At 47.8% G+C, this 12,273-nt stretch overlaps 1 protein-coding gene across 7 annotated transcripts in view; it reads left to right on the plus strand.

Moving 5' to 3' along the window:
• The first annotated feature begins 442 nt into the window (after positions 1–442).
• The window catches only part of TMEM39B (transmembrane protein 39B), a 30,145-nt gene continuing 18,314 nt past the window's right edge, over positions 443–12,273 (plus strand). The window contains exons 1-5 of one of the 7 annotated variants that reach the window (XM_074380450.1): positions 443–729; positions 3,498–3,624; positions 4,208–4,427; positions 5,309–5,392; positions 5,715–5,869. In XM_074380450.1, coding sequence (XP_074236551.1) covers positions 687–729; positions 3,498–3,624; positions 4,208–4,427; positions 5,309–5,392; positions 5,715–5,869 — 629 coding nt within the window. In that variant the 5' untranslated portion in view covers positions 443–686. Of the gene's footprint in view, positions 730–2,285; positions 2,849–3,497; positions 3,625–4,207; positions 4,428–4,448; positions 5,193–5,308; positions 5,393–5,714; positions 5,870–12,273 lie in introns of those variants that run through there. The other 6 variants (XM_074380449.1, XM_003937575.4, XM_039474057.2 and 3 more) reach the window with 6 other exon arrangements.

Here is a 12,273-nt window from a genome sequence, read left to right on the forward strand (position 1 = left end):
AAGAGCCTCATCGTAAACCGTAAAAAAAACAGGATTTCAAGGCTGGGAAAAGGCAGTGAGGATTTGAACCACGGTGTTGACAATGAGAATGAAGAGTAGCGTCAAATGTGAGAAATATTTAGGACGTAGGCTCACAAAGACTAAGGCAATTATCGGATATGAGGGCCGAGGGAGAGGGGGAAGTGACTCCTGGGTTTTGACTGGGGTGGACCAAAGCGCAGTGAGGCCTAAGGGAAGGATGAAGTGCGACGTGGAGCTGGACTGGAGGTGCCTGCGGGCGGCTCAGGGATCTGATCCATCTCCAGGGAATGAGAGAGGCGGCTCCGCACCCTCCCCCGCCCGCCGCCGCCCAGAACTTAGAGATGCTGGGAGAAGACACGCACGGGAAGAGCAGGAGGTGGGTTCCGTTCCCCTCCCTCTTGAGTCTCTTCAGCAGCAGCTGCAGGAAGGGCGTGGGGGACCGCGAGACAAAGAGCACCCGGCACCGCCTTTGTCCGGGCGGGCCCTTTAAGAGGCGCGCGCCAGCTTCCAGCCCGCCTTGTATGCAAATGTAGCGGCGCGGCGGGAGCGCGCGGCTGATACCCGGGACTGGGCTGCGGCGGTTAGTCCTCTCCCGGCCGCCGTCGCCTCCGACATATTGCCAGTAGGAGCTGCGGCGGCGAAGCAGAGAGCGCCGGGGGGAGGAGATGGGTGAGCAGAGCGGCTCAGGCTCGGCCCGGCAACGAGCGGGTGCGCGGGTTAGGATGGCCAGGCTGCTAATTGCTGCCCCACGCGGACAGAAGCCCGGCGACGGGAGGGGGAGGGGATGCAGGCGCAAACGGGATCCCGCCCCCTCCTGTCGTTTTGCGGGGTTGGGCCTCTGTTGTGGGGGCGGGACATTGGGGTGGTGGGCGGGGCTTTTAAGATGAAGGCCTGTGAGGGCTTGGGCTTTGAGGAGGACTCGCTGGTCGGGGTTGCGGGGGCGGGACTTACCAGTGGGCGTGGCCTCAGCGCTACGGGCGGAGCTTCTGGGCGTGGGGCTCTAGTGCAGGCGGAGTTTCTGGGCTGGAGGGGCTTACAATGGGGGTGGTGGGGCGAGGAGACTTCCGACTGAGGGAGCCTATTCTAGAGTGGGGCTTCTGGGCTGAGAGGACTTTTATTGGCTTGTTCTGGGGCGGGGTTTCTCGGCTGACAGTTGTGTGTAGGCGGAGCTTCTGGGCTGAGGGGCTTTATGTGGGTGCAGAGCTTCTAAAGACAGGGGAGTGGGTGTGGGCACATGTTCTGGACTAAAGGTGTTTGTGTGGGATTTTCTAAGCCAAGAATAATAGCGTGTGAACAGAGCTTCTGGTCTGGGGGTTTGTGGAGGGCAGAGCTCCCCGCCAGATACTTTTTAGAGATTTGTGGAGGTTTATAATTTTGGGCATACATCCAGGCCCAAAATTGGCTCTGAAGTGTGGGAAACGCTTCCGAGCTGAGATGCTATGGGCATGGGATGTATGTGAATGGAGGCTGCTGTGTTACTGTGAAGAGGTTTGAACAGGTTGTAACTTTTAAAATATACGTATATAATTTAAAAAATGTGTGTAGCCGGGCGCGGTGGCTCAAGCCTGTAATCCCAGGCTTTGGGAGGCCGAGGCGGGTGGATCACGAGGTCGAGAGATCGAGACCATCCTGGTCAACATGGTGAAACCCCGTCTCTACTAAAAATACAAAAAAAATTAGCTGGGCATGGTGGCTCGTGCCTGTAATCCCAGCTACTCAGGAGGCTGAGGCAGGAGAATTGCCTGAACCCAGGAGGCGGAGGTTGCGGTGAGCCGAGATCGCGCCATTGCACTCCAGCCTGGGTAACAAGAGCGAAACTCCGCCTCAAAAAAAAAAAAAATAAATAAAAATAAATAATAATAATAATAAATAAAAATAAAAATGTGTGTATATGTGTAAATATATATATACACACATAGTCCTCTCTATATATACATATGTGTATATATATATACATATACATACATATATGTATACATATGTATATATACATACACATACATACATATATGTATGTATGTGTGTGTGTGTGTGTATATATATATATATATAAATATATATATTTTTTTTTTTTTAGACAGAGTTTCCATTATTACCCAGGCTGGAGTGCAATGGTGTGATCTCGGCTCACCGCAACCTCCACCTCCTGGGTTCAGGCAATTCTCCTGCCTCAGCCTCCTGAGTAGCTGGGATTACAGGCACGCGCCACCATGCCCAGCTAATTTTTTTTGGATTTTTTAGTAGAGTTGGGGTTTCACTATGTTGACCAGGATGATCTCAATCTCTTGACCTCGTGATCCACCCGCCTCGGCCTCCCAAAGTGCTGGGATTACAGGCTTGAGCCACCGCACCGGGCCTATATATTTTTTTTAAATAGAGACGAGGTTTTGCTGTGTTGCCCAGGCTGCTCTCCCAACTCCTGGCCTGAAGCGATCCTCTCACCTCAGCCTCCCAAAGTGCTGAGATTACAGGCGTGAGCCACCATGCCCAGCCAAGCTGTGACTTTTTTAAGTGCCACTTTGTGCAGAACTTTGTGCAAAGTGGTACATGGGAGCTTGGTTTACACTGCTCAGCCTAGTAGGTCCAAGTTTTTGGTCCACAACCACATCATTCTCCCAGCCATATCCTTGACCCTTTATTCAGGCCCTGGGTCCTGCTCATGAGATAGATACTAGGATGCCTATTGAGCTGAATTATGGAGCCCTGGAGGAAAAAGCTGTCCCAAAGGTACCCAGAGTTTTAGGCCTCCAGAAACTTATGTCTGAATGGGCCCCGGCGTGTACCAGAGCTGAGACCACAAGACCCAGCCATGATACTGTGACACAGTGTAAGCTGAGTTTCCTAATGTGTGAAAAACCTACCTTGCTGGGTTAATTCACTCATCAACATATACTTGCTGGGCACTGTGGTAGGGAATATAGCAGTGAAAAAGAGAAGATAACTGACCTAATTGACCTTCCATTGTAGTGGGACAGACAAGCAATAATCATGTTAACAAATGAATAAGGTAATTTCAGAGAGTGAATTGTGGTGGAAAAAAAGAATAGAAATTGCAGAGATAGTGATGGGGAGAGCTACTTCAAAATGCCGGAAATGGCACCTATGCAACAGTCCTGCATGTTCTGCGCATGGACCCCAGAACCTAAAGTGTGATAAAATGTATATATTAAAAAAAGAAATGGCAGTCAGGGAAGGACTTTCCAGATAGGATATAGCAAGTGCAAGAGGTAACAATGAGCTTGCTTGCTGAGGAAAGAAAGATCAAGATGTTTAGAGCATGGGGCTGGGGGTAGAGTGTGGGTATGAGGTAGAGAATGATAGGGGATTAAGTTGAAGATAGAAGGGGCCAGATCGTAGGTCTCAGTGAGGATTAAATGAAAAAATGGGATACTAGGTGACTGGTAGCCAGTATCATTGTTGTTATCCTTGATATATGTCCTCTGGCTTGAGGCTGTATTTTATGTTGAGCCCCACAGGAGGACGAAGAGGTCCGAACAGGACATCTTACTGTCGAAATCCACTCTGTGAGCCAGGATCCTCAGGGGGCTCTGGTGGAAGCCACACTTCCAGCGCATCAGTGACCAGCGTTCGTTCCCGTACCAGGTAAACCACCTCTCTGACTCGCCCCTCACTGTGGCCTCACAGCAACAGTGTGGACAGGGCTGTCTGGATTCTAAGATGTGATATCCTAGATGCCAGTGGGGGCTTAGAGGGGAGTAAGGACCAGAAAAGACCCAGAGGGAGCCCGGTTGAGGGTGATCACATGGACAGATGCAGTGGGACATGGTAGAATAAATCCAAAGGCCCGGATTCTAATTACAGTTCTGCTCCAGATTTGCTTATGGTTTGGACAAGTTGCCTCCCCTCTCTGGGCCTCCTCTTCCTCTTCTGTAAGATGGGCAATATAGCGAGACCCCGTTCTCCACAAAAAGGAAAAAAAAAAAAAAAAAAAAAAAAAGATGGACCTAATAATTCTTTCTCTCCTAGGGGGTGTTTGAAGACCTGAATAAGATTAGGGATAGGAAAAGGCTTTGTCAGGTCCCTTTGTCTGAAAAGCAGCATTAGGAAGTCTCTGTCTTTGCCATGAGCTGCTTTTCTGATCTTACCCTACAATCCTTTGCCTCAGAAGCTCTTCTTGGTAGGGTTCTCAGGTCAGCTCCTGATGTTATTCCCTCTCCACTGCCAGGAGCAGTTCTGGAACAGGCCTCTCCAGCCCCCCTCTGGCCACCCAAACGGTTGTGCCTCTACAGCACTGCAAGATCCCTGAGCTGCCAGTCCAGGCCAGCATTCTGTTTGAGTTGCAGCTCTTCTTCTGCCAGCTCATAGCGCTCTTTGTCCACTACATCAACATCTACAAGACAGTGTGGTGGTATCCACCATCCCACCCGCCCTCCCACACCTCCCTGGTAGGTACACAACAAGGGTTTGTGTGTGTGTGTGTTCTTTTGGTTTCAATTTAGCATAGCCTACTAAGCACCACTGTGCACTTGTCTCCATGCTGAACATGGAAGGTGCTGAAGGAACTGGAAACCGATGATTCACTGAATACTCCTAGTGTGTTTATACCACACAGGGCACTCTGATTGTATCGGAGAGGAATCTGACACAGATTTTGCCTGAAGGAGCTCAGAGTCTTTTTTTTTTTGGAGATGGAGTTTTGCTGTTACTGCCCAGGCTAGAGTGCAATGGCACAATCTTGGCTCACTGCAACCTCTGCCTCCCAAGTTCAAGCGATTCTCCTGCCTCAGCCTCCTGAGTAGCTGGGATTGCAGGTATATGCCACCACGAGTCCGGCTATTTTTGTATTTTTAGTAGAGACGGGGTTTCACTATGTTGGTCAGAGTAGTCTCTGACTCCTAACCTCAAGTCATCCACCCGCCTCAGCCTCCCAAAGTGCTGGGATTACAGGCATGAGCCATCACACCTGGCCAGGAGCTCAGAGTCTTAATCCAGTAGTGTAGATGAACCACGGGCATGCATGAGTGTTTCAAGGGGAGTAAAGACTCAGTGCAGAAACAGTATAGGGACAGGGCTATGGGTGAGTGAAGCAAGAGGGCTCACATACCACTCTCTTATCCCCAGGGACTGTCCCACTTCCCTTCTCGGGGTCCTGTTCTACTCCTACTCCTCTAGGTAATTTCCTGGCCTGACTCAGCTGGAGGCCGATGAAGGTCAGAGAATGGGGACAGTCTCTGTGGAAAGAAATGGGCAGGGGGAGGTGGGTATGAAAAAAGCCTATGTATGGGCCAGGGGCCCACATGACCCCCAGGCCTCTGCCCCCTGACAGAACTTCCACCTGATCGACTTCAACTTGCTAATGGTGACCACCATCGTTCTGGGCCGCCGCTTCATTGGGTCCATCGTGAAGGAGGTGATTGGGTCCTAGAGGCTGGCCAGGGACTTTGGGATTCCCCTTTTTCCCTGGGGATGCTAAGGAGACATGCCCAGCCCTTCAGCCTTGGGGTATTTCCTTGGGGATCCCGTTGTACTTGGTCGAAGAACATTAGTTATATCCCATCAGCTCTCGGAGTTTACTGGGCATCAAAGAGAAGGATTTACCTTGCCAGGTTCTGCCTAGCCTGCTGTGCCACCTCTCCCTGGGTGGGATCACAGGTCATGCTGGGTGGGATTTGGGCACAGCCCCTTCGGCCTCCATCCAAGGCCCCATCCCGTCCTATCTTGCCCTGACCCAGGCTTCTCAGAGGGGAAAGGTCTCCCTCTTTCGCTCCATCCTGCTGTTCCTCACCCGCTTCACCGTTCTCACGGCAACAGGCTGGAGTCTGTGCCGATCCCTCATCCACCTCTTCAGGACCTACTCCTTCCTGAACCTCCTGTTCCTCTGCTATCCGTGAGTACCCCTCACTTCACCCCTCATTGCCCAGCACCTGGCCCCTCACCTCTGCCCTGACCATGGCTGGCTCACCAGGCCTCCGATCTGGAAGATCAGAGGCAGGCAGCAACATCCTCTCACATTGTCTGATGACATCCACTGAGGTCAGGATAATTAGCCTTTTTTTGCAGAAGAAACTGAGGTGGCATAATTTACCCAGCTGTCACTATGGGGGAGGTCAGAATGGGACACGTATCTGCATATATGTCCCAAAGGAACATTCCCAAGAGGGAATGCATGGGGTTTGTCTCCCTTGCTCTTCCTTTCCCCTCTCTCTGGTTCTTTCCTTTCTCTGTGTCTCTCTTTGTGTATCTTAGTGTTTGTGTAATCTCTTGGTATCTCCCTGAGTTTGTGTGCCTGCAAACAGCTGCACGGTTGCATGTCTCTGTATGGGTGTCTATGCATGAAGCATGTGTGTGTGTCTGCATATGCATGTGTGTATGTCTTTGTGTCTGTTTTGCTCTCTTTCTCCATCTCACCAGACCTCAAACGGTTGAGGATGGTGAGAGTGTGTCAGGGACGTGCCCAGGACTGCTCCTTTCTGGCCTCGCATCAGGGAGAGCTTTGGTGAGGTGTTGGATCTGGCTGCTTCTAGGGGAGGCTTCTGGCTACCTGAGCATTTACAGTCATTTCCCAACCCGCAGGGTTTTTGGTTTACAAAATTCCTCAAGCTGGGTCAACACTGGTCTCTGGGAAGCTTCAAAGCTGGCACCTCTCCCTTTCTACTCTGCATGACCAAAAAAGCACTGGCATGGGAGCCCTGTCACACTTGCTTCAATTATATCTACTTTTTAATTATAAGAGGGACACATGGCTAAGCGAGGTAGCACAAACCTATAAATCTCAGCACTTTGGGAGGCTGAGGTGAGCAGATTGCTTGAGTCCAGGGGTTTGAGACCAGCCTGGGCAACATGGCGAAACCCTGTCCACTAAAAACACAAAAAACTAGCTTAGTATGGTGATGCATGCCTGTAGTTCCAGCTACTTAGGAAGCTGAGGTGGGAGAATCACCTGAGCTTGGGTGCAGTCAGCTGAAATCGTGCCACTGCACTCTAACCTGGGCAACTGGAGTGAGGTCCTGTCTCAAAAAAAAAAAAGTGACATGTGTGTCTTATAAAAACATTAAACTTTACAGAACCTTTTAACCTGGAAAAAGAAAGTCCCGAGCCGGGCGCGGTGGCTCAAGCCTGTAATCCCAGCACTTTGGGAGGCTGAGACGGGTGGATCACGAGGTCAAGAGATCGAGACCATCCTGGTCAACATGGTGAAACCCTGTCTCTACTAAAAATACAAAAAATTAGCTGGGCATGGTGGCGCATGCCTGTAATCCCAGCTACTCAGGAGGCTGAGGCAGGAGAATTGCCTGAACCCAGGAGGCGGAGGTTGCGGTGAGCCGAGATCGTGCCATTGCACTCCAGCCTGGGTAACAAGAGCGAAACTCCGTCTCAAAAAAAAAAAAAAAAGAAAGTCCCATATAGTCTTATTCCCCCAGAAATCCATTACTGGCAGCATATTTTCTGAAACATTTTCTGTGCAAGTACATATACATGCAGGGTTTATTTGTTTTTGAAACAGAGTCTTGTGTCACCCAGGCTGTAGTGCAGTGGTGCTATTTTGGCTCACTACAACCTCTGCCTCCTGGGTTCAAGCAGCTCTCCTGCCTCAGCCTCCAAACAAACTGGGATTACAGGTATCCACCACCACACCTGGCTACTTTTTGTGTTTTTAGTAGAGATGGGGTTTCACCATGTTGGCCAGGCTGGTCTCAAACTCCTGACCTCAAGTGATCTGCCCACCTCATCCTCCCAAAGTGTTGGGATCACAGGCATGAACTACCATGCTTGGCCACATGCAATTTTTTAAAAAACAAAAATAGTATTATGCTATGCATGATGTACAATTTACCGTACTTTTCACTTAATCATATAACTTGGATATTTTTCTATGGCAATACATACGGGTCTGTCTCATCATTTTATTTTATCTTTTTTTTTTTTTGAGACGGAGTTTCGCTCTTGTTACCCAGGCTGGAGTGCAATGGCATGATCTCGGCTCACCGCAACCTCCGCCTCCTGGGTTCAGGTAATTCTCCTGCCTCAGCCTCCTGAGTAGCTGGGATTACAGGCATGCGCCACCATGCCCAGCTAATTTTTTATATTTTTAGTAGAGACGGGATTTCACCATATTGACCAGGACGGTTTCTCTTGACCTCATGATCCACCCGCCTCGGCCTCCCAAAGTGCTGGGATTACAGGCTTGAGCCACCGCGCCCAGCCTTTATTTTATCTTAGAGATGAGGGTCTTGTTGTACTGTCCAGGCTGGCGTGCGGTGGCTGTTAACAGGTCTGTTCCCACTGCTGATCAACACAGGAATTTTGACCTGTTCTATTTCTAACCTGGGCCAGTTTATTCCCTCCTTAGGCAACCATGTGGTCCCCTACTCCCAGGAGGTCACCATTTGGATGCTGAACTTTGATGTAAGCACCTCACTGGCATAGCACATTATAGCCTAGGACTCCCTGGCTCAAGTGATCCTCCCACCTCAGCCTCCCAAGTAGCTGGGACTATAGGCATGCGCCACCACACCCAGCTGCCTCATTTTTTCAGTGGCCTCATAGTATTACATGTTACAGAATTTTCACAATTTATGTCTTCTATTGGCAGTCTTTTAAGTTGTTCCTAGCTTTTCCTTACTTATAACAATGAGTCAGGAAACACTTTTTTGCATGTATCTTTGCATATGTGTCCAATATTTCTGCTCAGAAGATTCCTAGAAGAATTACTAAACCAAAAAATGTATTCCTTTATATTCTCTGTAGATACTAACAAATTACCCTTCGAAAGGGTTGTACTGGTTGGAACTTAAGACTGCCTTAGGCCTGGTGTGATAGATAGCTCACACCTGTAGTCCCAGCACTTTGGGAGACTGAGGTGGGCAGATCACCTGAGGTCAGGAGTTTGAGACCAGCCTGACCAGCATGGAGAAACACCGTCTCTACTAAAAATACGAAATTAGCCAAGCATGGTGGTGCATGCCTGTAATCCCAGCTGCTCAGGAGGTTGAGGCAGGAGAATCACTTGAACCTGGGAGGCGGAGGTTTCAGTGAGCCAAAATGGCACCATTGCACTCCAGCCTGGGCAACAAGAGTGAAACTCCATCTCAAAAAAAAAAAAAAAAAAAAGAGTTGCCTTAATTTGACAGTTTATGGTTACTGCCTGGTGAATCTCTTTTCCCTGGGTACAGATAACACCCAATGTCCACATTATGCTTTATTTTTTATTTAATTTAAAGATATTAATTGGCCAAATATCATATTGTAAAAAAATTAAATCTAGTAGTGCTAAAAAGCTTATAATGAAAACCGTTGCTGGGCACATAGCTCATGCCTGTGATCTCAGTGACTTGGGAAGCTGAAGTTAGATCGCTTTAGCTGGGGAGTTTGAGGCCAAAGTGAGCCATAATCACACCAGTGCACTTCGGCCTGGACAACAGAGTGAGACCCTGGCTCTAAAAATAAATAAATAGAAAAACATTAACTTCCAACTCCACCCTCCAGATTTTTAGTCCCTCTCTTCAATAGCTGTCTCTTTTTCTTCTTCTTCTTTTTTTTTTTTTTTTTAACTTTCTGGGTTGGTTGTTTTTTTGGTTTTTTTGTTTGTTTGTTTTTTGTAAATGATTCTCCTGCCTCAGTCTCCCAAGTAGCTGGGACTACAGGCGGGCACTACCATGTCCAGCTAATTTTTATATTTTTAGTAGAGATGGGGCTTTACCATGTTGGCCTGGCTGGTCTCAAACTCCTGACCTCAGGTGATTCGCCCGCCTCAGCCTCCCAAAGTACTGGGATTACAGGCATGAGCCACCGTGCCTGGCCTGTTTCTTCTTTTTTAAAATGTATTTATTGGCCATTTTTTAAAATTGATTTTAAAATTGGGTAATAGGTTTACATAGTTAAAATTGAGAAGGCTTAAAAGAGTGTACTGTGAAAAAGTCTCCCCTTGACTGCTGCCTCCCAGCCACCTAGTTTCCTTTCTAAGAGGTAATCATCAATGTTTTCAATTTCTTGAATATACTGGAAACAATTGTTCTATGCATATGCAAACATATCACATACACACATATGCAAGTATATTTGATTCTCTGCAGTGACAGATGATTTGGCTCACCATCCCATTGTTGCTGTTTGCAGTAATTGATAGCTTTTAATATTTTTAATTTTCTATTGGTTATTTTTGTCAATAGTATAAGTATGCCTCTACTTTTTTTTTCCATCAGCAATAGTCAATATCTTGAATCCTTTTTATGTAAGACAAGAATATTAGGCACCCTACCCAACCACTTTTCCTTCCCTCTTCCTCTTTTCACTTCCTGGCAGCTATATTTTCACTTTCATATTGTCAAGCTTGACATTCACATTCTCCTATGTAACCACATTTAAGCCTTCCATTCTTTGTCTAAGCCTAATTCTGAAAATAAAAAACTAATTAAGTGGCTTTGATGTGATGATGTGTATGAAAATATAGTTCACTGCAGGGCCCAGTAATATGTGTGGATGATATTTCTTTTTTTTTTTTTTTTGAGAAGGAGTCTCTGTCGCCAGGCTGGAGTGTAGTGTCGTGATGTCGGCTCACTGCAACCTCTGCCTCTCAGGTTCAAGCAATTCTGCCTCAGCCTCCTGAGTAGCTGGGATTACAGGTGCACACCACCATGCTCTGCTAATTTTTTTATTTTTAGTAAAGACAGTGTTTCACCATGTTGGCCAGGATGGTCTCCATCTCTTGACCTTGTGATCTGCCCACCTCGGACTCCCAAAGTGCTGGGATTGCAGGTGTGAGCCACCACACCCAGCCTGTAGATGATATTTATTCTCTATAGTTACAGAGTTACAGTCTTAGACCTTTTTATTTATTCATTCATTTTTATTTATTTATTTTTGAGATAGAGTTTTGGGTCTTGGTCTATCACCCAGGCTGGAGTGCAGTGGTGCAATCTCAGCTCACTGCAACCTCTGCCTCTCAGGTTCAAGCAATTCTCCTGCCTCAGCCTCCCAAGTAGCTGGTATTACAGGTGCATACTACCATGCCCAGCTAATTTCTTGTATTTTTAGTAGAGACGCCTTTTACCATGTTGGCTAGGCTGATCTTGAACTTCTGACCTCAAGTGATCCACCAGCTTTGGCCTCCCAAAGTGCTGGATTACACGAGTGAGCCACCGTGCCCACCCAGGAACATTTTTTTTTTTTTTTTTTTTGAGACGGAGTTTCGCTCTTGTTACCCAGGCTGGAGTGCAATGGTGCAATCTCGGCTCACTGCAACCTCCGCTTCCTGGGTTCAGGCAATTCTCCTGCCTCAGCCTCCTGAGTAGCTGGGATTACAGGCACATGCCAACATGCCCAGCTAATTTTTTGTATTTTTAGTAGAGACGGGGTTTCACCATGTTGACCAGGATGTTCTCGATCTCTTGACCTCATGATCCACCCGCCTCAGCCTCCCAAAGTGCTGGGATTACAGGCTTGAGCCACCGCGCCCGGCCAGGAACATTTTTTTACATGACCTCTTTTTTTTTTTCTTACTGATCCTTATAAAATGACCTCTTTAAAGGACCTGTACGCCCAGCTACTCAAGAGGTACAAGAATCTCTTGAACCCAGGAGGCAGAGGTTGCAGTGAGCTGAGATAGTGCCATTGCACTCCAGCCTGGGCAATAGAGCAAGACCCTGTTTGAGACACACACACACACACACACAAAATGTTCCTAGTGTCCAGGTGAAGTGGTTTCTCTTTTCTTACATTCTATCAACAACTTAAAATCATAGCATATTTTAGTTTGCTTCATACTTAGATCTTATCTTTCTTATATGGCTTTTTCTTTCTCTTGGACTTTCTAATTACCTTTCTTTTTTCTTACTGACGAAAGAATGATGAGCCTTCATATCCTCAAGTTTATCCAGCCTCTCGGTCCATTTCCTGTTGCCTGGAGTCCATTTCCTTCTCCCCACTTCCCCAACAAAGACATCCCTCCTAGAGCCCTTCCTCCTGCTGCTGCAGTCTGGAGTGGTTGCCCTTTAGGTCTACTGTATAGCTCTCAGCCTGGGACTTCCCTTCGCTGCCCTCCTGGGTTGGATCCCCTATTTCCTGGATCCCATGTCTTCTTTCTTGGTTTTCTTATTTTGCTGGAGTAAATTATCAGGTAATTTCCTAAACAGTGGGTATGTTGGAGGTGTATACAATCTGAGTCCTTGCATGTCTTAAAAGTGCCTTTATGGCCGGGTGCGGTGGCTCAAGCCTGTAATCCCAGCATTTTCGGAGGCCGAGGCGGGTGGATCACGAGGTCAAGAGATCGAGACCATCCTGGTCAACATGGTG

Source organism: Saimiri boliviensis, chromosome 11 (genome assembly GCF_048565385.1).
Source record: "Saimiri boliviensis isolate mSaiBol1 chromosome 11, mSaiBol1.pri, whole genome shotgun sequence".
Taxonomy (NCBI): Eukaryota; Metazoa; Chordata; class Mammalia; order Primates; family Cebidae; genus Saimiri; species Saimiri boliviensis.